General features: G+C 39.9%; 1 protein-coding gene and 2 pseudogenes across 1 annotated transcript; all 3 read right to left on the bottom strand.

The window, feature by feature from the left end:
• Positions 1-3,612: 3,612 nt before the first annotated feature.
• Positions 3,613-4,978, bottom strand: LOC148958778 (uncharacterized; annotated as a pseudogene).
• On the bottom strand, positions 4,903-6,500 carry LOC148958777 (uncharacterized). Its single transcript, XM_089111579.1, has 2 exons — positions 5,968-6,500; positions 4,903-5,016 (listed from the first exon to the last, which is right to left on the bottom strand). Exons 1-2 carry the CDS (start codon positions 6,323-6,325, stop codon positions 4,997-4,999), a joined length of 378 nt encoding a protein of 125 aa, XP_088967705.1. The 5' UTR covers positions 6,326-6,500; the 3' UTR covers positions 4,903-4,996.
• Positions 6,501-6,749: 249 nt separating this feature from the next.
• On the bottom strand, positions 6,750-7,592 carry LOC148958776 (uncharacterized; annotated as a pseudogene).
• Between the last annotated feature and the right edge of the window lie 19,977 nt (positions 7,593-27,569).

Here is a 27,569-nt window from a genome sequence, read left to right as displayed (position 1 = left end):
GGCAAATTCAGTCGTGCACAGAATCTTTTCAATTTTTCTCTGTTCACTTCAAAGCCACCTCCTTGACCAGACATCTTTTTGCTTGATAAAAACTCCTTTTTAGCCCACAGTGACTGCATTTCATGAAAAAGTATTCTCCAAATCCCTTTCTTTTCTTATTGTCTTGAAAGATTTTCGAATTGGACTTTGAGCTTTTGCATTTAGAGCAAACTGCAAACGTTTCAAGGCATTGCTGAAAAAGTGAAAAATCTTGGATCTTAACTCCGCTAGCTTCTTCGATATGTGCTTTTGGTTTTGATAAGCCAATTCTTTTACTGAAATCTCTTGTAATTATTCTTTTTTCGACTTTTTCAAAATCTGTATTTGACAGCTTCTCTGCAGACAAGTTTCTTATAGCTGTTGGATGCTTTTGTTTTGAAGGAGTTTCACAATGTTCAGCTCTACTTGTGCTTGGCCTAGGCCCATCGTCACTTTCACCAATAGAGGTATCTGAAGCTGTTTCCTGGCGAACAATTTCCCAATTCTTTTTACCAAAAAATCCTTTCCGTTTTTTCGTTGAAAAGCGTGGCATTCTACGTCGAAAAGTGAATAAATGCAATATCCAAAAACTGTATAGCAACCATTAACGAACTTTTGGAACGTTAACAGTTCGATCGGCCCCTACAAAACTTAGAACTGCATTATGAGTTAATGGCGGTAGAGTTCGTCCCCGTTTCTCCGAAGGAGCATTTTAACCTGTTCGCAGCCAAGGGGGTCATTAATGACCCCCCTTAAACAACCAATCAGAAAAGATCATTTGAGCTATCTTGAGCCTCAAAGCTGTCAGAAAAAGGCTAACTAATGCCTAGGCAATTGTTTTAAGCTACTTTCAGCCTTCGTTTACAATTTTTACTATCAAACAAAGGAATAGAATAGTTCGATTCTCAAAGTTCCAAGATGGCTGACCATCCTTCGACATCGGGCCTACAGACCACAACAACAATGGCGAAGCAGCTCTCAACAGAGGAAGCTTTGGCTACTTTTTTTGATGAAGATAATCAAGAATATATTGATGAATCTGAAACTGATGATGAAAATTCTTATGATGATGATTTAGATACCTCGGTTGGAGAAGATAACAATTTTATATTACCGCATCAATTTCCTGCAACTTTCCCTTCGCCATGTTACAGAGAAACACTGCTAGAGAGTGAGATAAGTTTACTCCTTTCAAGCTTGATAATTCTATTCTAGATTTTGTAGAAATACAGCAATGTTTATTAGTTTATTCAAGTAAAATTAGAATTTGTCGGTTCTTCTATCGCAAGGATGTAGCGTTGTAGGCCAAAAGGGTCATTATCCTCCCTATAAATCTATAATATCCAATCTCATTGCAAAACATAACAAATTTGATTTTCCTTGACTTTAATTTTAATTTTACTTGAAGGAAGAGGTTATGCAAAAGGTAGAGGTTGTGAGTGCTGAGGAATCAGATGATGAGCCGGATTCTGACAATGGCCAAGTGCTACAGAGGGAGACCAATGAAAAACTTTTAGAAATACCAAAGAGTAGCTTTTATGGTTCCAAAAATGAGAGTAGCTTCGCTGTATTGCAGTCAGCAAGAACAAAGAATGTTATCAAAAAAAGGCAGTGCAAAAAATAAAGTGTGCAAAAGGAAAGCAAAAACAAACAGTAACAAAAAGAGCAGATAACAACAAAGAACTGAAGAAAAAAGCTGATGGTGACTCTTCCTGGCAGGAAGTAACTGGGACGTTTGTCAACCCGAACCAATTTGAACCATTTTTGGAGTATAGCGGGCTGAGCAGAAAAGCTTTGAGTGCAAAATCCCCTTTGGATTTTTTCTTCTTATTCTTTTCCTATGAAATGTTCAAAAATATAGCCGAGCAAACAAATCTCTACCAAGTACAATTGAAAACTTTGAAACCTCCACCAATGAAATGGACAGCAACAACTGCTGAGGAGATAATGGCATTCATTGGTGTGAATATTGCTATGGGAATTGCTAACCTCCCAGAAATGGATGACTACTGGTCAAAAGGAAGTCTTTTTTATATGCCATGGTTTGCTGGTATTTTTACAAGAAACAGTTTCAAACAACTTTTGCGTTATCTTCATCTTGTAAATAACTCTAAAGATCTGCCCCGGAATGATCCAAACAAAGATAGGCTTTTCAAATTTGGAAATATTGTCCCCAGCCTGAATAAATCTTTTCAGGAAATGTACTGTCCTTCCCAGACTCTAAGCTTAGATAAACAAATGATTGGCACAAAGTCAAGAATTGGATTCTTGCAATATATGCCAAAAAAGCCTAAAAAGTTTGGGATTAAAGTATGGGCACTATGCGAAGCAATGACGGGCTAATGTCTTCAGTTTCAAGTGTATGCTGGCAAGACTGATGGCACAGCAGAGCATGGACTTGTACAAAGGGTTGTTTTCGATTTGATGGGATGTTATCTCGACAAATGTTTTCATCTTTTCTTTGACAATTTCTATACAAGTGTCAAACTTTTGAAAGATCTATTATATAGAAAAATCTATTGCTGCGGAACAATACGAACAAACAGAGGTGAATTTCCCAGTAAATTCAAAAATGATAAGTTAGAGAAAGGCTCCACTGTCTATTTGCAAAATGGCAACATTCTAGCAGTTCATGCTACCAAATTATGATCCGAAGATTGATCATAGAAAAATAACTCTCCGATTATGAGAGCAATAATAAGTCTTAATAATAATCGTCTATCGTCGAAGAGCGTAAAGACTAACTATCAAACTAACTAATACTAAAGCTCAAATCGTACAAATGCTTCTTTTATACCATTTTAAACGGAAAGTTCCAGAATAAACAAGAAATCACGGTAATTAATAGGTCAAGCAGTTACAAAGGAATGCCGCTGTACGAATTACAAAGGAATGACGCAACATTTCTATAATTAGTTCATTACGAAGCTTATTGTTCTTTTTTATTAAGTGTCTACTCAGCATGTCTAATATCTTCATTGTTTTCTGTCAATGCGTTCATAGTCGCAGCAGGATGCCAGCGTTCTAGAAGCTTCGAGTCGTTTTCTTCTGTCCAACTGGTAATATTGAAATTTGTCTTTATTAAGAACATCGCTTTACAGTTATTTGTAGTATCAAAAGTTTAGACTTCCTTGTAAAAAATTCAAACATACTTGGCATTCAAAAGGATCAAATTTATGGAAAACCTATAAGTTAAACCAACTGACCTAGCCATCAGTACACTTTTTGCTAACAACTCCCCTTTGCTTCTTTCACACAAACATGTTGCTCAAGGCCTTTAGCAAACTCTTTCATATAGAGTTTCATATAAGTGTATCAGCATTACCTTGACGTTTCAGATTTAAATACTTAAACTTTACTTTTAACAAAATTGTTACTGGGCTTTTTAGAAATTTAAAGGACACTTAATTTTAAGGAATTGCAGATATTACCTATGTATTCTTGATTTATCATACCAGGGTAACTACTATCAAGAAGAGCATCCGTATGAGCTTGAGGATCTTTCTTGATTTCATTGATGATATTTTGCTCAGTTGTGGTGAAATCATCATAGGTGATTTGTTGCGTATTGTTATCTCTGAACATGGAATCATAAACACATTTTACTAGAAAGCACGGGAGGGGCTATCTTGTGAAAGAGAAATTACAGCAATTTTCCCGCATGTTATAAAGTTGCCATCCTGAACATCAAGTGTTGAATTTATGGGACTCCCACCTGGAGAGAAGTGCTTTGACACATCTGATTTAGTATCAGCAAGAAATTCGCTTGACAATGCTCCCTGGTCTTTACCATCTTCCCCAACATATTTCACCACGGAGGTGTCAGTCACAAGTGATTTCTTCTCCTGTCTCTGCCGAAAATGAAGGAGACGAGACAACTGTACTCCCCCCCTTGTTGTAAGGAAGAATTGCTTTGTTTTGTCGACCTTCTCTTGTAAAACTTTCAATACATCACTGCCTGATGTTATTTGGTTACTTGAATCCTCCTCCTTTGGTAGTGAATCAAGTTCGTTTTTGAAATTACTGCAATAAACTTCATCTGCTAGCACTAAGCTGTGAGTTTCACCTGGCAGTGCAACTGCATTTTGCATCAAATCTATGTGTTCACGATAGTGTGCGATGTCACAAAGATTGCCTGGTAATAAGTCTGTGCTGGCTATTTCCAGATCATCTGGCTCTTCAGTATAATGAATGCCTTCAGCCTCATAATGGTCTTGAGTCAAACAGAGATATAGGGTGATACGTTTAAAATCCTTTGTACTTTTGCAACTCAAAAAATTCCTTTTTGATATTTGGCAAAAACAAAGCTGAGCTGCCATTCTCATACAGTAGCACGTACTCTGTTAGACTTCCATAACCTCTGACAAAAACAGCCCACTATGCCACAGCCTTCCCCAAAAGTTGACAGTAAGCTGCATTTCTGTTGATTGTGATAGGAAGACGCTTTCCCCAAATGGTTTCAAACCAATGTTTATAGTGACATTCTCAATCTTGGTTTTCTTAATTGCATGTTTCCCATACGAACATGTCTCTGTTGGAAATACCCCAACCTTGCGAGTTCGCTCGTATAAAATAGCGAAACTTTAGCGATGAATTCTCTTTTTGCGACTTCACCAAAACTCAACATAACAACTCAACTTGAAACATGATACCCTCCGGTTCTAACTACAAACAGTGTGAATATAAAATGCGGACCCAAGTCCTCATGGTTAAATGGCTATAATATTTTAAACATCTCTGATCTAGATATTTTTCCCTTGACAAAAACTTTAAACTTTCCCTTTCTTTATCCAGAGGTCCGAGCATCAACTCCCAAAATGAGTTGATGCTCGACATGCTGTAGATGCTGCGACTTTCTCTGTCTGCAACTGCCCTGCAGTTTTAAGGGGGCGGCACTTACTCTGATCACTCTTGCGATTCCAGCAATAAAGACATCTTTTTCAACTTTCACTGCATACATGCACATGCAGCAATGCCTTTAATGAAGTTTATCGTGGACTGAAAACAGATAAAAAGCTAGGTATGATATTAAAAAGAGGTGTTGTCAAGTAGAGTCACATGACAATCACACGACATTCGTAATTGCTTAATAGTCGCTTTTGACATTCTTAACGAGCTTACTGCTGAGTTATGTTAGTTTTCGTGTAAATGCTAAAATGTTATGTATATATTTTGCTACTAAACACACAATCAGAGTCACATGACAATCACATGACATTCGTAATTGCTTAATAATCGCTTTTAACATTCTTAACGAGCTCACTGCTGAGTTATGTTAGTTTTCGTGTAAATGCTAAAATGTTATGTATATGTTTCGCTACTAAACACACATTGTCTCTTCTCTGGCTACTTAACAGGTGTAGAGGTGCAATGTGGTAAAATTTGACACTTCATATGTCACCTAATATGTCTCCCTGCTAATTAACTTTTCAATCTTTTTCTACTTGGATATCTCTATTCCAAGTCCCCTGGCTGTTGCTTTTAGGGTGAGATACCAATCAAGACAAGCTTGCCTGACTTGGTATAATGAAAAAATGGAAGAAAAATCTTTCTTGGATATAACCAGAGATTTGCGATAACAAAATTGCAAAAACCCATCCATTGTTGTCTTTTGTCGATATACCTTTCATTGAAATTAGGTATATGTTTTGTCAGTTACCATTTAGCTAGTAGATAATAGCGATGACCATGAACTTAAGCTTGAGAAAAAAATAATTCATGTTGCAACAGATCACTTAACAGTATGATTGATGTCCTAATATCTAATTTTAATGTATCTAAAAGAAATTGTAAATTATCTTTAATGAGCAGAAATTTTTTATTTTAGAATTTGTCTGAGCCAGAAAAATTTGCTAGTTTTTTCTTCTATTGAAATTAAGAAATGTTTCCATTCTAATGTACTGAAGTATGTTGCCACAAAGCTCTAACCTTAAATAGGCAGAAGCTCACCTTTTGAAATCTTGCATTTCGTATCCAAAATATTTCTTGCAGGTATGTTAGGGCCATCTCTTTGTTGACCTTTGATGCTGATCATCTTTTCCGTGAATGTCACATTTATTTTCTCCATGACTTTCCTATCTGGTTTTGCAAATCGCATTCTGTTGATCATTTTCTGCTTTTTTCTAGTGGAGAAAAATCTTTGTACTGCAATTTTTTTATTTGGTGGCTCTTTCCGCTTAAGTGAAATTATTGTTCCCTTTCTTTTGACAAGTGACTGGAACTTGCTGAGAGCAGCTATAAGATAGGCACTTATTTGTTGAATTACTTCTACATCCTCTCGTGTGCTTTCGTCCAGTGCTTGCTCCATTAGCTTTAGTTTTCCATTTGCATTAGTTTCACTCTTTCAAAATCTGCTTCTTGGTCACTTCTTGCAATCATCTTTACGGAATTTTGAAGTTCTGTAGAAGCATTAGATTAATTTTGGCCATTGTCAAATTCACAATTGCTTGATACCATGTCATTGCTACTTTTTTCTTGTAGGTACCTGTGAAGAAGATGTATGTGCTTGCAGAGATGACACGTTATCAGGGAATAAGGACAGTTACACATGTACATGTGGCAGCAAATTATACATTCGTGGCACCAGAGCATGCATTCCTGAACATCTTTTTTAAGCATGCATTCCTGAACATCTTTTTTAAGCTATACTTCTCGGCACCTTCAGAAAATTGTATTTTCCAAACTGTGCTCAACTCTGTCTATGATATTCTATTGAAGGACAGTTCGAGGCTCTACCTGTGTCTGCCATGAATCATGTTAATGCGTTTGCTTGACTTTCCTTTGGCGAGCTTTATAACACATTAAAAGCATTTGTCTTGGCTATACTTGAGAAGGTGGAACAGGCAGTTGTCTAGTCGACGACTGGATTTGCCACGCAGGTATCTGTACTTATTGGTATTTATACCCTCTCGTAGCCTGTAGCAGTATGCCCATTTGCTTGTTTTGCTTGCCCAGTAACTGTTGAAATATTCGTAAAAGCTATGTGTTCCTTGCGAAGATGCAAATCCAGTAAAAACTGTGCTCAAACGATCTTGAAATGATGCCTCTTCAGTTTCGTCCAAGACAGTTTTCATCATTGTGTACACATCTGCCTGTTTCCTGAAATTCCTTATCTTTTGATGTATTGCCTCTTGCCGTGCTTTATCTACATGCCATGTGCAAAGGAGCTTTTTGGTTGGCATACATTAACAGCTACAAAGGCGTCATAAAACTGTGTCACAATATCTGACATCAACCAAGCCGGAGATATAGAGCCAACATTATCTTTCACCTTTGAACAAAATATTTTCATCTTATCGTACGTCTTGTGGTTAGATATACACCATACCTTCTCCAAATTCATCAACTATTAACACAGTTCTTAAAAAGAAGTCATAAGCATTTGTTCAGTGAGTTGAGTCGCAACAAACTCTTTTATGACCAAACTGTCTTGCAAGGTGCTTCTGCTCTTCTGTCTGTAAGATGACAATAAAGTCATTCTTCGATAGTGACAATAATTTATCACGGCATTCTTCTCCTTGCAATTTATAAAACATGACTGGGTTTGAGTCACTTGTTCCCATTCCTTTATCCATGCAAACACGCTTCGCTGATCATTGTCATGACATTGCATTTCATTTAATCCAAATTCCTTTTTAATATTAAGCATGTCCCTGGATTCAACAAGGTAATGGGGATGCACCAAGACTATTTCGAATATCATCCAAAATCCGCTTTTGAAAGCCAAATGTGCTGCAATTCTTCTTGATGCCCGTAGTGTGTATAACATACTTCAACAATGACAGTCGAATCTGCGTTTTTTGTAACTTTCATTGTTGAAGTGCAATTTTTTTTCTATCTTGCAAGTTCCTAAAGAGGAAAAAAGCATTCTTTTTGCGTTCATTCTATTGAATTGGTGCATGCATGCCTAGTCTAAACTGTTAGACCCCATTATTTAAAACCGAAAACATCCTTAATGGATCTCATACACCTTTCATCATAAATCTCATACTAAACTAGGTTATAAAGATTTGCAATCTTGTTGATCTATCCAAAATATCGAATTCATGGTATTGGTGAGAAGTCAGTCTGGTTTTGAAGCAGCCTGAATTAATTATTTGCTAGCCTCAAAAATACTCTGATAGGTTTGAATTGCTTTACAACACTCCAACTCACTCCCCGCCAAAAATTCACTGAACAATACTTCCTGAAATATTTTCTGAAATATAGTAATTTATGATAGATGTGAAAGCAAGATATTTGATCATCCTTTTAATTTAATTCCAAATGATGCTAGTTCATTTAGATTAAATTAACTTTAAAATTAAAATCAATGAATTTAAGTCATGCTGGGTCAGCAAGAGATGGTATACGTAGTGTCATGCCGCCGGGATATGTTTCTTGGCCATACGTTAATGCTGATGAAAGATACAGTCGTTTAGGGAATGCTTTATGAATAGGAAGATACCTTGGAAATTCTGTTGCCTTTTGCCTTTTTTGGCTGAAATGTAAGATCCGCTACGGTTACATTGCAAATAAGTAAACTTAGAGCCTTCTTCTTTTGTTTTAGATCCCACTATGGACGAGAACGAGCACAACTCTTGCTCCTCTACATTGTTTTTCAATTCCTCGAAATCTATAAAGAATTATAATCAAATATATCAATATAAATTTTGTTGTTTTTGAGTGTTACAAAATGTGAATACTACAACATACTGTTTTAAATAACAAACAGGTTACTTTAAACTGCTTCTGTCGTTAGGCAACGGAGATAATGTTACCAAAAAAGTCATATGTGAAGACACATATCTGTCTCACTAATATATAATTATTATAAGACTTAGATATCATTTGGGCAGCGTCAAGAACTATGGTTCAAGTTAGAATTGAAGAAAAGGATAAAACCATTAAAATAATTTGTTTTTTGGCTGGCAAATCTTGATCATTTGAAACCTTTCTTGTTTTGCAAACTGTTTAGGATCCCTGTTTTCCGTGGATTTTTTTCTTTCCTTTGCATTTTCAAACACTGAAACGTCAATTATTTCTGATTTAATGTTCGCCTGCTTGATTTCTAGTATATTTGTCTTCATCTTCGTCAGAATCAGAACAAGGGTTGGATGGGTGATTCAAATTTGTTTTTAAAGTGTCAACTTGGGGAACGAGAAGACAGATATCAATCAAATATGATCCAATCCATGACATGATTACACATCTTAAAAATTGTGCGTACCTTTTTGGCTGCTGAATATATAGCTTTGGGACGTGTTGGGAATGTCTATGGTGGTCAATTGTAATGTATCTAAAAAATGGCTGAGACTTGCTATTGCGGCTACGACTATGGCAGCAACACCCCCAACTTTCGGCACATGTCTGAAAAGGGAAGTATGTTGCACAAGTAAATTTGTTGCAAGGTGACTGCCAGATGGAGACTGAGTGAAGTCATGGGCTCCAATGACTGTAAATCCTACCATATCGTATCCGTACATTCCTTTGAATACCACATTAACTCGTTGATACATGTTTTCAGGCGGAGGCCAACCGAGTGAGTCACAGTATGTGATACGCTTATTAGATGGATCAACATATATAGTAGCCCAATGATTTCCTTGTTTTCAATCACTTCCAAGAAATACTTTTCTGTTGGCTTCTCTGCCAACATTAACAATGCAGACAATGGATGCCGGAGTGGTCTGTTACCGGAAAATCTCCTTGTAATAAGGTGTTCAGGATTGCTCATGGTATAGTTCAAATATATGCAGTATAAGCATAGCGGTCAAATCTTTGATTGGCTGAGAGCTCTGTTCGCTGCCATGTTCTAAGCCAATCAGCACACAGGATTTTCACAACAAAACCGCCTCGCAGCTAGAATTAGGCCCATTTTCCCCATTTCAGCGTGTTTTTACCACATTGTCTACAAAAAACATTGCATGCCTCTACAAAGCGAATTTCCACTTTATATTTTGTCCAGTTCATCATCATGCGTTGCTATTTAACCTATATTGGCGCCACTGTTCGAACGCAAAGAATAATATAAAAAAACACCTCGCAAATGATCGGTAAATTTTGTGTCGAGATTCATGTTAATTAGGTTTTTACCTCTCCCCACCCAAAACGCTATAGACATTTCACATTTAGACAAAATCAATTATATACTTACCTTGAATATAGGAATGGTTCATAATCCCGTCAAAGATGCACTCACTGTTCAGCCTTAGATTCGGCAGTGATCGCCAATTTAATTATCACAACGGTGCGGAGACTCTCATATTCACCCTCCAACTCAATAAATGTATCTTTGTCCTCTGGAATAAAAATCTGCTTCATAAAAGTGAAAAATTTTCAGCAACAGCCGAAAGTAATTTCAATCATGATTGTCCAGACAATTGACCATTATTACCAATTTTATGTGATGAAAATGGCGAATACACTCACGCCATAAGACTGGGATCTAATAAAATTTGAAAACGGCAGGAAAATCAATTTAGAAAAATTGACGAAAACGCATCCTTGAAATTTTCCCGCCATTTTGAAAATAGAAGCAATTCAAAACTGTTTATACTTGCAGTAGGTGTTAAGAATGGCTCTGCAAACCAGTCCAATTCTTTCTCGACGCTTGCTTTGATGCTTCTGGCTCTATCTAAGAGCAGTGCATTATTAATTGCCCAGAGACCTTACCAATCTTGTGAAGTTTCAATGTAGTGAAACCCTTTTGCGAGCTATGGAACATATACAGATTTGCATCATGGAACAAAGTTTTCATATATTTCGATTTCTAGTTCTGCTACAAATACCTTGGTTTATTTGCTAAGAGCAAAGATTCTCTCTCCAAAGATGCTAATTAGTAATCAATATAAATCTTTATGCCTTGCATCACTAAAGGCCAGAAAATTTTTCAAGAGGATTGAAAAATGCAATAGCCTTGGATGATATCATTGATATACACCTATAAATTGCCTTTTGATCATCATATGTAGTTCCAAACGCTCACATTGATTTAGATACAGTTGGGTTATATACTCGAGAAATACTATTGAATAGCTTTTCTATATTTTGAAATATTTTCTATGGATTAATCATCTCATTTTCGTTGATCTATGTTCAAGAGAATTCAATGCTTCTTATTCCTTCCGAAACGTGGTACTAATGTTGAATGTCTGGCGCCAAATATTGAATCACATTCGTCTACTTCCTGGCAGATTCAAGATTAAAACATCAAAGTTGTTGCCCCTATTGTCTTGTTAATAACACCCCCTCATCTCTAACTAATACTAAAGTGCTAACATGCAAATGAGCCCACAACAATGGATCCACAGGGTCCGAAATCTATCCCCTCTCCTGCCAGAAGGGCAGGGCAGATTTCCTCTGATAAGGTTTTGAATCGAAGCTGGATGATTGATCTACCGCAATGAGTGTAGTTCGTTTTTTTGTGCTTCGGTTCTTGGGAACTTTCGCCTTTTCTCAGGCAGAAATGAGGCAGAAAAGTTTCTGCTTCTTCTTGCGGTTTGATTCGCTGATCCATACAATGGAACAAAGGGCACATGATTCCACGAGCCAATCGATGCTCAAGATGTAAGAAAGCGAGAGAGCTTCTATCTGTGGTCGAGTGGGGTTGTTCCGTTCCACATATTCTGGATAGGGTTAAATGTGATGAGGCTCCGTTATTGCTTAGTTCCCTTATACAGTCAATTGTTGGACTTTTTCTCTTACATGGGTAATAAAAGAAATAACTTCTCTTCGGATGTTTGCATTTCTAATCGTCCAAAAAAGAAGAACTTTGGGGGAAGGGGTAACTAAGCATAATTTTTGACAGGAACATGCCATATTTGAACCCAAAAGTCATAGTAACTGTTAAGATGGAAACCACCCACTAGTTTATTTTGCTGTAACAATATGCTAGCATAAAATTTTCAAATTTCCTCTGCTCATATCAGTATTTATCGTAAATTACATATACCCTCTAAAAACCATCTTTTTCTGACATACCGTTTATGAGATATCCTTACTTGAATGTGAAAAATAATGTTTGAAGAAAAACACATTTAAAGTTTTCCACATAAAAGGTACCATGACTTGAAACTGACAAAGTTGCTTTTGCTCAACATATGAATTTATCTGCATTTCATATTGGTTAGTCTCATAGAATCAACACAAATAATTATATCCCTCAACTAAAAATGGGTCTATACCTTTATTTTGATGATTACAATTTCTTTTCCTTCTCCCTTTCTGATGCATTTTTAGGATAACATCTGACTTTTTAACGAGACCAATATTAATAATGTCACCCATTATTAACAGTGCATTTTTTAACCAAATATTTTCTTTTTTGTTTCTGCAGCTTTGCCAACAACAAAACCACCTGACATGTAGGAAAGCAAATAACAATTTTATTTTTCTCTCCTGAGGAAGATGCTTCCTTCTTTGTCTATAATTGCTGCTCCATTTAACAGGCATGCTTTCAATCCAAGCGTTGTTCTCTGATCTAAAGCCGGCTGCTGTACTCCAGCGCAATTCCTGCACTCCTGCGGCTCCTCTGTTCAATAACAAAAAACTGCTGCCCAAACAGCATTCTCAAGTTTTGCTTTCCCAACAAAAATAGGTTTTGGGAATTTTTCCCATAGTGTATTATTCAGGGCTTCATTTTGGCTCTGGGTAACACCTTATAGGCATCTTTGCAGTAATGGTGTGCTGCTCCATCTCTCAAAAATTGCTCTTAGCTCCTCACGAAAAATTGATGGCAGACATCTGTTATTTGAATAAGTGTTTGTCTTTGTAGCCAAATCACATTGAAATTTACACAACGTGTTTTGACCCTGTGAACAAAACCTATGTTGTTGCAGAAGGGTCTCATTTTTGTCGAGAATACTGCGATAAAAGATTGCCCAAAGAGCATCTTGCATAGTATTCATATCTTGGTTACGGCCTAATTTGTTTATCTTTGTTTTGCCATTGCTATCGTATCTACAACCGCAACGCTGTTTGTTTTGATATCTAACAAGGCAAAACCGATTTCGCCCAATGTCAGGGCTCGTCAGTGCAGCTAGATAGTTTGGAAAAACTTCGTGAAAGATAGCTTCTCTATTCCCTTTCAGCTGCAGACCGGATGTTTGAATTTATTGCACAAAATGCCGATTTTCACATTGAGAAAGACTAAGAATGTGAAGCAAGTGAAATTCCTGGTCGTAACCCTGGCCAAGGGGGCCAAAGAGGTAGTTTGTGCTTGCCCATGGCACAACCCCAAGACTGGCAGAAGGAAGGAGGTGTCTCAATTCTCCTTTGTTAAATTCATTGACCTAACCTGCCACCTTTTGTAAATTGAAAGAAAAATAAATATTACAGACAACAGGATTTTGAAGATAATTAATAGAGAGTGCAGGAAAATAACCGACCTGAGCGAGACTCGAACCCACGACCCCCGACTTTGTACGTCAAGTGCTCTACCGCTGAGCTATCGGGTCTTGTCCTTTTGAACGGGTAAGTAAGAACAGCATTCCTTCAGTGTTTCTTGTTTGAACAGCCTTCTCTTTTCCCTTTTCCACAATTTTCACAGATTTTCTCAGTAATTTCCCCCCAGCCCACTATTTTTTGCCCTCAAACTCCTAATAATTTGCACCCAAACCTCCCTATCATTTAAGCCCCAAACCCTTTATGCTTTTTGTAGACACACACAATATATGATATTGTTTAAAGATGTGCAACTTTGACAAATTTTCTGTTCTTTTTCTTAGATGTAGGTGCTGCCAAATCCTGATTTGCAAATTTCAAAGTGTAATAAATGCGCATCCTGATGAAAAGTCTCAAAAGATAGTCCTTGTCGAAATTTCCACAGGGTACATTGAGTTCAGCTTGATTTAAGCAAGTCAGTAGTTCATGACCAATACCCACTGTCTTGTTTAGAGTATTGAAATAGTCAACAAACTTGTCTTCAATCATCGTTGTATACAAAATCATATCTTGTGATGGAGCAATTAACCCCCCAAACATACTGGATTCTGTATCATAGGCTTTGAAAAAAAGGAAGGTGCTTGTGCTGGTATCAATGCTATCATCAACAAGAATGGAACATTTTGGACATTTGTGCTTTGCAAAGGCCTTATGTAAGAGATATCCTGCAACATAAGTTATTGCATTTTGCCTGATAACTTTGTTTTGCATTGTTTCGGTGGCATAGTCAGTTGCTTTCAATTTTAGGGGATCAATAGACAATAACTCATTGGTTAAGGGAGTGGCAATACCTTCTAAACTTGCAAGTTTTGTCAACGGTTCGTTATTATCAGGCTCACAGTTCCCTGTAACAACTGATAAGAGATTGGTGTGGAATAATTTTTATGTATGCACGTTTGAACTGAATTGGCGTTGGATTGTCAGCATTTCCTCCTTGTTGTCTTATGGAGCCAAAAAAGTTTTCTAAGGGATCCTGGTTAAGTTGTCTTGTTACAAGGAAAGAGACTGCTTCATTGTGATGTAACTGTTCCCACAAAGCAATTATAGCGCTAAGAGTGAGACACCACCCCTTCAGACATTTGATGGAAGCAGTTCTGTCTTGACCAGTGCCAGGATTGATAACCTTTATGGACTTAAACAGATGTATTCCACTTATCATTACTTCCATGTGTTGAGAGTCTTCTGTGAATGGCCTTCTGCAAAACTTTGAGTCTTTGAAGCTTAGGGAATTGCAGCAATCAAAAATTTGGTCAACCTTTGCAATAAACTGTGCTGTGTCTAAAGCATCGCCAGATAGCCCATTTAAAGCAACATAGGTGTTTAGAGCAGCAGCAACTGAGTGACTGAATACCTGGGATGCAAATTTTACTTTCATCTTAGCAAAGCCATTTTTGGGTTAAGATGTTTCTCAGTCAATTTAGGTGCAATTCTAATCGCTTGCTGTTGATATTTGGCAAAAAAGTCACGAACATCCTTCCATTTTGCAACTTTCCTGTTAAACTCAAAGTTATATTTCAAGAAATTATTTCTCAATGATTTCAAAAGATGTGGGGGGTCAAACATTGCAAAATACTTATCGTCCATTTCAAAGTAAGGTTTCTCTACAGTAACCCCCATATCATTAAAAAATTTAAGGAAATTTGATCCTTGATCAGAAACCAGTGCAAGTACCTCTAAGCCCATAGATTTAAGATGCCCAAGAGCTTCACTTATTATATCTTTCAACTTTAGAGAATCACAAGATTCATTAACAAGATAATATGCTAGAGGTTGCTTCCAATTGTGCACTATACCTCTCAGCATCAATACCAATGCAGAAGTAGCCAACTTTCCAGAGGAGATGCCTGTACCCAAATCTTCTAAGCCAACAAGTGTATCTTTTGATGCATCATAAAATATATGTTTTTTCAAAGATATTTATCCATCAATAAGGTACAAAACTTACCAGCAGCAGGGAGAGACTTAACCCGTTCTTCAATTACGAACAGTGACTTACTAGAAAACCCAATGTCTGAAGCAAATTTGGAAACCATTCTAGTTAAGGTCCTTTTCGAAGGCAGATTAAATGTTTTTGCTAAAAATCTATATGCACTTCCACTGATATGATATAAAGTTAAGCACCATGCCTTGAAATTTTGATCATATCTCTGACCTTTACTTTTTGATGCTGAAAAGTGGATTTGTTTTTCAATGAAAGTCAACAGATCCGTTGAAACAACACCCTCGAGCAGCTTCAAAGCCTGTTTGGCATTTTCAATTCTTTTCTTATTTTTATCAGTTTTTAAAGCACTGAGCTTAGATCGTAGAACTGAAATTTTTTCATTTTTCCTATGGATAATTTTCCGTAATTTCTTTTTGCGTGGTGTGTTTGAAGTGATGGAAGCAGGTGTTTGGCAAGCCTCTGGCACATCATATCCAATCGTTTCTGTGTTTTTGCAACCCACGATATTTATCGATGAATCTGCAATACCTATATGTTTGTGATAAACAGAAAATAAATGTTCAGTTATTGTCTTCTAAGTATGAATATGTCTTAATTTAATTTTGGTGCATAAAGGGCTAGCTAAAATGGAAATTTAAAAGACTTTTCTGCTCTAAAATTCCCTTAATAGGAACAATCAATGATATACAGTACTATCACTTGGTAGAATTTAGTGTCCTACATGTAGTCAAAGTATAATGTAATAATTTAAGCAGTTTGTTTATTTTACAATTGAGTATGATAATTTTTTCACATACATGGCTCAGTTGTTTTTATTGTCATCTCTTGTGGTTCCTTATCAACAAAAATTCCTGCAAGAATAAGGGTTAACAAACAAATCAGTATAAGCCAGACAACAAACTGATACCAAAAATTATAATTTCTGTTAACGAGACCATTCAGTAAGTGCTTGTAAACCTTGCCAATGAAAATAATTTTTGGTGGAAGGGAAAATACTTGACCTTAACTTTAATGTTACCATAAAAAAGTTTACTAGCCAAATATGTTCTTTGTTACCAAAATAAAATGTTAGTGGTAGACAAAAATTACCCACCATATGTATGGTCTGCTGAGCTAGAACTGTCCTAGTCCTTTTTGCTTTTCTTTTGGTTTGTTCCTTTAAAAGAGAAAAAAACGTTAAATTCGTTATGCATCTATTTGAAAATTGACTATTCATTATATTTGTTGTACTTTGTTTGTTGTCTATGTGAAGAAAGAAAAGTGGAATTTTGTATACCTGAGTTGCTTCGTGACGGTAAAGGCCTTTTCATTCCAATACGTGGTGGCGGGTTTGGTATATCAAAAATTGTCGGTTTCGCATCAGCTGGTAGTCGTTTTCTAGAATTCGTGAAGCAAGGCAATAAATGTGGTTCAAAATGTTGCGAACAGATGTAGCAGTTTCTTGACAAGTATTCAGCGGATTTTTTCATCAAATCTTGCCTTCGGCAGCTCTGTAGCCATTCTTTACAACTGTAATTTCATAAAAATTTTCGTTATCAAGTTAACTTTATTAAGATGTACACTAGTTGAATATTAGGAAATTACAGATGCAAAGGAAATCAAATATTTTTAGGCCTACTAACCGCACTGGATCTTTTGGAAAACGATGAAAACTGACATCTGGATGTGACCTTCTACTGTTTTGACAATTTAATGCCGAGCAGTAACTTCCTTTCTCTTCCTTTCTTGACATGCTAGCGGATATTTGTTGAATGCTAAAATCGCGAAGTTGACAGTGGCGTTGCAGCTTTCCCGGGCAGAAAATTTTTTCGGGTTGCGTAACCTCGTTTCCACGCTAGACGTATAAGATTTTTGGAGTCAGGCTTTTTTGAAGGGAGTGAACCTTCTGCCCTATTTCTATTCTGTGATGTAGGTAAGGGAAGTCGGCAAAATAGATCCGTAACTTCGGGAAAAGGATTGGCTCTAAGGGTTGGGTCTGTCGGGCTGGGACCTGAAGCAGGTCGTCTAGTCCTTGGCTGGCAGTGGCCCGCAAGGGCCCTTTTGGACTCGGAAGAGACTGCCGGTGAATGGGCCCAGCTTTGCCAGCGATGGCAGTTCGGCAGGCAATTAACAACCGACTTAGAACTGGTACGGACAAGGGGAATCCGACTGTTTAATTAAAACAAAGCATTGCAATGGCCGGAAACGGTGTTGACGCAATGTGATTTCTGCCCAGTGCTCTGAATGTCAAAGTGAAGAAATTCAACCAAGCGCGGGTAAACGGCGGGAGTAACTATGACTCTCTTATATTACACTCACTTTGGCGGGAGTAACTATGACTCTCTTATAATACACTCACTCACACGACAGAGCTAATTTCGGCTGGGCCAAGTTGAAGCATAAGGGTGAAATATTAGTAGAACCCAGCTCGCTTGTTGTCCTATAGCAGAGGATAGTCGCTTGCCGATCAACCTATCATGATGACACCCTGCTATCAAAAAACACCATACATCTACTCCAATCACCACTGATCCTGATATATTAAGAGAAGTAGTTGTCCCTTTAGCGCATGGCAGATACCTACTCGTGTGTGAAGGTCGTTCTAGAGACATGCGCCTGGGCAGTCATATGCCCCGGCGCATTGATCTGGGTAATCATCGATCCTTCACCGGTGCATGCTGTTTGGCTGGTATTACCGGTTGCCGAATCTGCCAACCACAGTCGGGCTAACCACCCGACTGCGGTTATTTGCAAGGGTTCCAAAGCGAAAAACAAGAGAAGAGGAACCAGCTGCCACCGCGGCTGGTCCTAGCAATTTTGTGCTGGATGAAGGTCCTGCTGATCCACTTCGGTGCGATCTCTGCGGCCTTATGTGCAAAAGTAAAGGGGGTCTTAGCGTGCACATGCGAGCTAAGCACCCGGAAGCGTATCATGCTGAACGGCTTCCGAAAACTAGACTAAGGGAAAGATGGACGGAGGAGGTCCTCCACCTCCTTGCTAGGGAAGAAGCTAGGCTCGTTGGCGCTGGGCTGAAAGATCGGCTTAACCAACGACTTAGAGTATTATTCCCTAAATATACCATCGACCAGATAAAAGGACAGCGAGTCAAGAGTCAGAAATACAAAACGATTCTGGCTCAACTATTGAAAGAACAGCAGTCTCCTGTGACTGCTGGGAGTGTCTCTGCCTGCCGAGATGGAGTGGATCCCGGAATGTGCGTTGAGCCCTCTAGTACCACCCCAGCCTTGTGTGACAATATGAGCTGGGCGCAGGACTTGAAGACAGCAATCAATGTCGAAGATCTGGCCTGTCCGGTCGATCTGGAGTCTATAGCTCCAGGGAGACCGACAGACGAGACCAGATCCCTTATAGACAGCGAATTTGCTGAATGGATCAGAAGCGTCATCATCTCTCCTGTCACTAGGAATAGGCGACCAGGTGGGATGGCAAGGAATGTCGCTGGGATGAATGCTTCAAAACTGTGAAGGTACCAGTATGCACGCATACAAGGGCTATATAAACGGAATCGTGGGCGCTGTGCTGATGAAGTGCTCTCCGGAAAGTGGACTGAGGTGGCTGGCACCTCTGTGCAAATGAAGGATATGGAGCCAGTGTGGAGGGGTATTATGGAGACTCCGTCAGTCTCGGACACGCGTACCCCTGTGTCTGTCGGACCAATACTGTGGCAGCTACTCGCTCCAGTTACAGTCCATGAGCTTGAGCAGACCCTTAGAAATTCTTCTAAGACTGCTCCCGGTCCTGATAGTATCTCTTGGAAGCAGCTGAAGGGAATATCGGCCAATGTATTGGTGAGCCACTTTAACCTTTGCCAATTGGTATCGTATCAGCCAAGTCCAATGCGACTTGGGCGAACTGTCCTCCTTGAGAAGGTACGGGGATCACTTGATCCCTGAAGCAGCGACCAATCACGATTGCGTCCTATGTGATAAGGACCTTTCACAAAATCATGGCGAATAGACTCGAGAGTACGCTACCTTGGAATGTCCGGCAGAAGGCTTTCATGAAGGGAGACGGCATTGCACAGAACGTGTGGCTGCTGAAGAACATTAAAGAAGAGCACAAGAATAGCTTGACACCACTCTGCTTGGCATTTGTGGATGTCAAGAAAGCCTTTGACTCCGTAAGCCACGAAACCATCCTCATTGCAGCTAGGAGGATGGGTGTACCCGAGCCATTGGTGGAATACCTTAAGGAGTTCTATAGGGACTCTAAAACGGTATTAGAAGTGGGAGGAGAGCGCAGTGCTGAGATCAAGACTGCGCGTGGGGTTAAGCAAGGAGATCCTCTATCTGCCTACCTGTTTAATGCAGTAGTGGAAATGGCCCTTGCTGATTTGGATCCCCACATTGGTGTGTATGTTGGTAAGGAGAAGCTTAATGCATTAGCTTATGCTGATGATGTGGTGCTTCTTGCGTCGTCACCTAAAGGTCTTCAAAGCCAGCTAGATGCGTTTGTGAAGAGCTTGGGCAGGGGAGGACTCGAAATTAGCGTTGGAGCTAATGGGAAGTCCGCCAGCCTCCGAATTGACGTGGATGGGAAAGCCAAAAGGTGGGTTGTGAATCCCCACGATTTCTTGAAAGCAGGAGAGGAAAGCGTACCTGCGATATCAGTAACGCAGGGCTACAAGTACCTAGGCATCACTATCTCTGCTAGCAGAGCTAGTTGTATAGCCAAAAAGGTTTTGGATGATGGGATGAAGGAACTGAGTAAGGCGCCTCTGAAGCCACAGCAGCGCCCGTATTTGCTACGGCTTCACCTCATTCCCAAGTTGTACCACACACTTGTACTTTCCAATGTTACCGATAAGACTCTCATGTGGCTTGACTGTTGGGTAAGATCAGCAGTAAGAAGCTGGTTACGATTACCGAAGGACACGACGAACGCCTTCTTCCATGCCAAAGAAAGGGATGGTGGCCTGGCCATTCCTTCATTGCGTCACTCCGTCCCCATCATGAGAAGCAACAGATTAGGAGAGCTGGTGAGCAGTGCCGACCCTGCTGTTGTTGAGATGTTGGGCACGAAGAAGTTCCAACACCTGCTTCGGAAATCTGAAAAGTTGCCGAAGTTGGGAGGAGTAGCTGTGGCTTCTAAGACAGCTGCTTCCTTGCATTGGCGTGACCTCCTCCACTCGAGTGTAGATGGCCGGGGTTTGATATCTCACCCCGATGTCCCCCAGATTCATAGGTGGATTAGTGATGGAAGCTCGTTGATGAGCGGAGCAGAGTTCATTGGTTGCGTGCAGTTGCGTGCTGGTGTTCTACCAACAGCTAAACGTGCAAGCAGAGGAAGACCTGCTAGAAGGGTCGATTGTGATGCTTGCGGAAGAATTGAAACTGTTGGACACATCCTCCAGGTATGTCAACGGACCTGGGGCCACCGCATAAGACGGCACGATAATCTATGCAACTTTGTGGCGGGAAAGCTCACGCGAAAAGGATACCGTGTTAGCCAAGAGGTATTCATGAACCTTCCAAATGGTACTAAGATGAAACCAGATATGGTGGTTTCCAGGGATGGTGTATCTTATGTTATTGATATTACCGTGGTCGCGGACAACGCGAACCTGGACAGCGAACATCGAAGCAAAGTCAGCAAGTATGAAGTTTAGTGTGTGACTGACTTTGTGCAGAGGCTCCATGGGAATAGTGCTGTAGTGTATACTGCGATGGCTATGAATTGGAGGGGTGCAATGGCACCACTTTCCTTTCAGTCAATGACCGAACTTGGCCTGTCACAGAATGATCTCAAGCTTATAAGCGTGAAGACTGTGACAGATGGAATGAAAACCTATATTGCACATAGGCGAGGGACGCACCGGAGACCAGCGTATGAAGTTCATCGCTTGTAGTGAACAATGGGCCGAACGTGGACTGGACTCTGGCGCACCTATAGTGGGAGGGCAGCCAGTGCACGCTATTTACCTTAGCGAAGCGGGTGGTAGGTGCACATCTGCTCGAATCGTAATCCATAATGATTAACCACTCTAGCTATGATTTCAAACAGAATGATTAGCCACGTGAGTGTGTCACTATTGGATACCAGTTATAGCCAAATGCCTTGTCATCTAATTAGTGACGCGCATGAATGGATTAACGAGATTCCCACTGTCCCTATCTACTATCTAGCGAAACCACAGCCAAGGGAACAGGCTTGGCAACATCAGCGGGGAAAGAAGACCCTGTTGAGCTTGACTCTAGTCTGATTCTGTGAAAAGACATGAGAGGTGTAGGATAAGTGGGAGCAGCAATGCGACAGTGAAATACCACTACTCTTATCGTTTTTTTACTTATTCGGATGAACGGAAGCGGGCTTCACGGCTCACTTTCTGGCATTAAGGCCTCGTTCGGCAGGTCGATCCGAGCCGAAGACACTATCAGGTCGGAGTTTGGCTGGGGCGGCACATCTGTTAAATGATAACGCAGGTGTCCTAAGGTGAGCTCAATGAGAACGGAAATCTCATGTAGAACAAAAGGGTAAAAGCTCACTTGATTTTGATTTCCAGTATGAATACAAACTGTGAAAGCATGGCCTATCGATCCCTTAGTCTTTACGAGTTTTAAGCTAGGGGTCTCAGAAAAGTTACCACAGGGATAATCGAGACCCTCTAGTATCCACGATACCAAACGAAGGTTTGCCCAACCCTCCCTACCCTAATTTCACCTGCCAAAAAGCCGTACGGCAATGGAAGATGCTGTGCAACAGTAAAAATGCCTGTCAATTGTTGAAGATACCCTAGTTTCAGTAACCACAGGGAGTAGCAAGATAAAAATGGCAAATTTCACATTTGGCCAGGAGAAAAGGAGGACATATTTCTGTAGGGAACATGAAGAAAGATGCTGAAGTATAACTGCTAATCTATTTTGCCTTGAATGAAATATGTTTCAGAATCAGGATGCTAGAGGCAAGGAACAGAAAAAATGACGGAAATTAGTAACCAGAAGGTAAAATTTTATAATCATTAGCAAGATCAAAAAGCAAAAAAACGTATACAGCAGCAAGCAGCGATTGACTTTATTAATCTTTAGAACACTTGAAGCGTGATGCTATTGTTCAAAGAAGAAGCATTTTGTCTAGGCCTTTTTAAGTTTTTTTTGTTGTGGCTCGTCAATGTCCTGATGGTGTTTTGTTTCTTTCTTCTTCCTCTTCTTCTTTTCCTGTGGAGCGTCATCATCGTCTTCATCCAGCTCCTCGAGAAGCTGAGTAGCACGAGTAGCAGTAGATGCTGAGGAACGGGCTGCTTTCTTTTTTTGCCGAGAAGAATGTTCCTCAGCGTCTTTAGCGATGGGGAATTTTTGAATTCCAAGTCTCCCTCTCTCATTGCTATTCTTTTTCCAAATTCGTCATTGTTGATGACCAATGACTTGACAGTGAAAAACTGTATCGCCGTTGTAAACAGGGCCCCGCCGAGAGCAAAGGCTTCTTTGAAGAATGCATCGGCGTTTTCATCGGTTAAGAGAACATTGAAGAAGTCCTTGACATTCTGTTGACTCGGCTCAAGGTCATTGAATATAGAGAAGGCCTGAATTGGCTCCATTAATGACCTCATACTGCTTCGTCCTTCCTCAATCTTCTCTGCGGTCAGAAGAGGTGTCTTGTCAAGTATTTCTATGTTGCCAGAGAGTGTGGCATGCAACTTTGAGATGGCGGTTTGTGGGCGACAAAGCCATTCACAATTTTTTGGAGTAATTCTCCTCAATATGGTTTCCTCAGTGATTGTCTCTTCAGCTTTGCCATATGGCCTTAAGAAATTCTTTGGAAAATGGGAGAAAAATGAGACTCCCTCTCCCTGTTTTGTTTCTTTTCTCAGTGCCATTCTATGAAAGGAACAAAAGAAATATATTGGATGGCGAGTAACTACATAATACAAAATTGTGATACACAACACAGAGTTGAGATACTAGACTTTCAATATACAAGTTTTTTGTGTTACCGGAAGTTCAAACTAGGGCGATAGTGAAAAGGAACAACATAGTGCTTGAAGCTACTGTAGAGGGGACCTGAATAATTGTCTACAGCTATATACTATATACCAAAAATGGACGATATCAAAAGAATGCTACTTAATGGCTACAAGCAATTACTAGAGAAATACTGCAAAATGGTATTGAGTAACAAGGCACTTTTAATCAACAAGCAAGTCTACAAAGCATGTTGGCATGATAGTATGTCAAAATGAAAGAAACGCCTAATTTGCAGTAGAAAAAGAGACCTGGACCTGACGAAAATGTGTTGGACTGACTTCTGTGAGCAGGTACAAATCATGAAAAGTTTTTACACGGGAAAAAGCGACATAGGCTGTTCCTCTAGGGGCAGAAGGCGTGTCGAACCAGAGGACCACTTTGGAAAGTGTTTGACCCTGCACTTTTGCAATAGTGCAAGAGAATGCAGGGGTGCAGGGATAATAAGTGACAGGGTGTTCATCAACATAGGAGGTTAGAGGATATACAGTGACTATAGTACCTGTGTTCAACCGAACAATTAGTGTTGAGCCTTGCATGCACAAGGCTTTACACAATTGTCCATTGACAAAACCCAGTCTTTTGTCCCTGTTCTCCAGCAACATGAGAGGCATGTCCTTTGTGAGGCATGAGAGGCAAGACAGGAACAATGTGCTGGTCCTTTGTGATCTTAATGAGGGAGAGCACAGGCAAGTGAGCAAAAGAATCAATAATGGATGTGTTAACGAAGCGTGCACCTTTCTTAGAGATGGTCAGAAACAGTGCATCTGGATGCTGGCAAAAGACAGAAACAACTGCATCCGATGTCACTGGACCCCTGATGAGCACTTTCTCCATGTTCAGCTGTCGCATCTGCTGCAGTGTCGGAGGCCAATATCTGATTTGTGTCAGAAAGTCCAGAAGACAGTTGTCAAGTGCACAAAACTGTTGATGGAGTGTTATGAGGTGACAGCGTGACATAACTTGACGATCAGATCCCCGAAATGTTTGCTCACTTTCCCAGGCTGTTCGGAAAGACGCATTCTAAACGGCATCGACAGGCGAATAAATCACGTCTTATTTTCCTTGATCGAAATTCTAAAGACTGTAGAACTGCTATCAGAAGTGACAACAGGGGTCCGGGGGCAGAGCCCCCAAATTTTTTTTGGGTGCCACGCCTTTAACTTTGCTGGTGAATGGGGATATGCCCATTTCAAAGTAACTCGACATGATTCATTAATCATCTAATTTTTCCACTGTTAAAATGACTTACTTCACAATTAGTGATAGGAAAAAGATGAATCGACGAACACAGACAAAGGGAAATCTTTTCAAATTTTTTATTTTCTAATTTCTAAGTAAAAGAAGATTTGAAAAACATTATTTGCAAGAAAAGCGTTCCATTCGGTGTTGATTAAAAGAACTAAAGAGTGCAATAAGGTATTTATGAAAATCTGATTTTTGAGCCAACCACCACAATAGTTTGTGTTCCACTTGTAGAAACACCAACATTTCCTTCCTAGTGGGTGACACAGCTCTTTTCAATCTACTAAAGACGCGTTCGCAGTGAACACTGGTTACAATGTTACTGTTGCCAATTCCATTAAGGTAACAGCTTGCGGGAGAGCTCCTGGGAGGTCTATTCTTGGAAAGACCTCTAGTAAATCTTGTAAAGTCGGTTTACCCTCCTTTACGTCCTAAAAATCCAAACTAGTCTGTGCAGAAATCTCATCACTTACTTCGACAAGGGCTCTCTCTTCCTCTGCGCTGTTAGTAGTAGCAACTTCGGTATCTTCATTGTTTCTTTTAGCTGCCAGTTGTAATTGCTTTTCCTTCTTTTTAGCAATCGCCGCATCTCTTTCTTTAACAACTTCACGTAGAAGGGCAGCTACTTCCATGTTATGGTAAAGGACGGAAAGACAATGCTCAGAGAAAAATCATCTGGAAATGCAAACAAGTAAACTGAGCAACCGGAAGCGTATCATGCTGAACGGCTTCCGAAAACTAGACTAAGGGAAAGATGGACGGAGGAGGTCCTCCACCTCCTTGCTAGGGAAGAAGCTAGGCTCGTTGGCGCTGGGCTGAGAAATCGGCTAAACCAGCGACTTAGAGTATTATTCCCTAAATATACCATCGATCAATTTAAAAGACAGTGAGTCAAGAGTCAGAAATACAAAATGATTCTGGCTCAACTATTGAAAGAACAGCAGTCTCCTGTGACTGCTGGGAGTGTCTCTGCCTGCTGAGATGGAGTGGATCCCGGAATGTGCGTTGAGCCCTCTAGTACCACCCCAGCCTTGCGTGACAATATGAGCTGGGCGCAGGACTTGAAGACAGCCATCAATGTTGAAGATCTGGCCTGTCCGGTCGATCTGGAGTCTATAGCTCCAGGGAGACCGACAGATGAGACCAGATCCCTTATAGGCAGGGCATTCCTCTCAACCATCGACCGCATTGCCTAACCTTTGTTTTCTCGGCTGATTATGGAACTATATGGTGTAACGAATGATTTAAGCCCTTACAACATTTTCAAAAATTCATTGAAGTCACGTTACCGATGACGTCAAAAAGGTTATGTTTCCTAGACTCAAAACCATTGTTACTTCTTCAGTATACGTCTGACTTCAATATAAACGCTAGATTCGGGCTCGCCTGAAGGAAAGCTTTCCAATGATATATACCAATCAGTATTTTAACGATGTCAGCAATTTTCAATGATGACGTCATCACTTTCAAAATGGCCGTCGAACAGTACATTTTAAGACAAAAGCCCTGATCTAATCAAACGCATTTCTTGATCGTTTTGTGGCAATGTTTTGTCAGGTAATTATTCTACATCACTAAATTTAACATTGCAAGGTACATACCGTAAATCCTCGAATTGTCCCCCTCTCCTCGAAAAGACCCCCCCCTCGAATAAGCCCCCACTCTAAAACCACAAATTGTCATAGCCCCCCCTCGAATAGGCCCCCACTGCTACCATAAATTCTCAAATGGGACCCCTCAATTTAATGATTTTTGCCATCTGACGTTGCCTACGGCGTTTTATTGAATTACCACAACAAATTCATACGTTTGCTAGTAATTAATTAAATGCTCATAAAGAAATTCCTATTAAAATAAACGATGTCTTTTAATAATGTCTTCTCAATGTCTACAATAATTTTATAACCCCCCTCGTATAAGCCCCCCCTCTCTCGAATAAGCCCCGATCCAAAAATAGCTATTTCCAGGCTAATTCCAGGATTAACGGTATATATTCGCTTCAAATCCATTTACCGCCAGAATCCTCCGACGAACTGAAGTCTTTCCGTCTTGACTTCAAAGAAGGAGGCAGCAGAGGGCACGTGAAGCAAAACGATTTCAAGGAAGACACTTAAGAAGACCCTTCAAGCCACAACTTTCGAAAGAAAGTCTTGACGGATGGTTCTACGCAACGCAACCAGCAGTAGGCTATCTTCTAGGAATGTGAATCAGGGAGGAGTTTAATGTTACTTTCATTTTGTTATACATTTTTAGTCTTGTTCCACATAGCTTCTCTTGACCTTGCCAGAATACATTACCATTTGAACAAACTTCAGAAAATCTTCTATATCGCTTTCAAGGTATTGAGGAAACTAGTTCAAGGTATCGCGGGCTCTTGATGACTGTCTTCAGCAACCTTACCTTTCCTACGTTGCGGAAATAGGATCTACAATTACACCCAGATAACGCATGTTAAGCCTGTAGATTAAGGCCAACATCTCTTCCGAAATGGGAACCATTTGCGTTTTACATGGAGAAAAGCAAAAACCCAATGTGTCTTCCTTCAGAAATCAGTCTTATAAAATCAATTTGCTTCTAATTTCGATACAGGAGCTCGTGGCATTTATATCCTTGCAACATGTTTTGATAGTACACTTCTAAATGACCTCTTGGCCCAGGTTCACCAACTTACACCCAACTTCAGGAGCAACAAATCTGATAAGGTTGTGCATCCGCGCTTGGTACGTTGGCATCGGCTTGATGGAGCGAACTGCTTCCACTCCGTCTACTATCCAAACGGCAGACTTCGGAGGCATGTCTTTGATCCATTGCCACTCTTCGAGCAAGAGTCGTTGCAAAGTTACTTTGTCTGACTGACACAAAGTTAAACCAGCTGTAGCGATAGCAATTGAAAGAGGAACGGTTGTCATGGGATTAGTAAATGCCTCTTGCAGACTTCCTGCCTTGAAAATGAGTAGTTAAAGGCCTGTTTTTGTGTTCCTTGA

The sequence above is a fragment of the Rhopilema esculentum genome, chromosome 11 (assembly GCF_057945365.1).
Source record: "Rhopilema esculentum isolate cy_ngs chromosome 11, ASM5794536v1, whole genome shotgun sequence".
Lineage (NCBI taxonomy): Eukaryota > Metazoa > Cnidaria > Scyphozoa > Rhizostomeae > Rhizostomatidae > Rhopilema > Rhopilema esculentum.
Note: the sequence above shows the minus strand (reverse complement) of the source record. Positions and strands in the feature narration are given on the sequence as shown.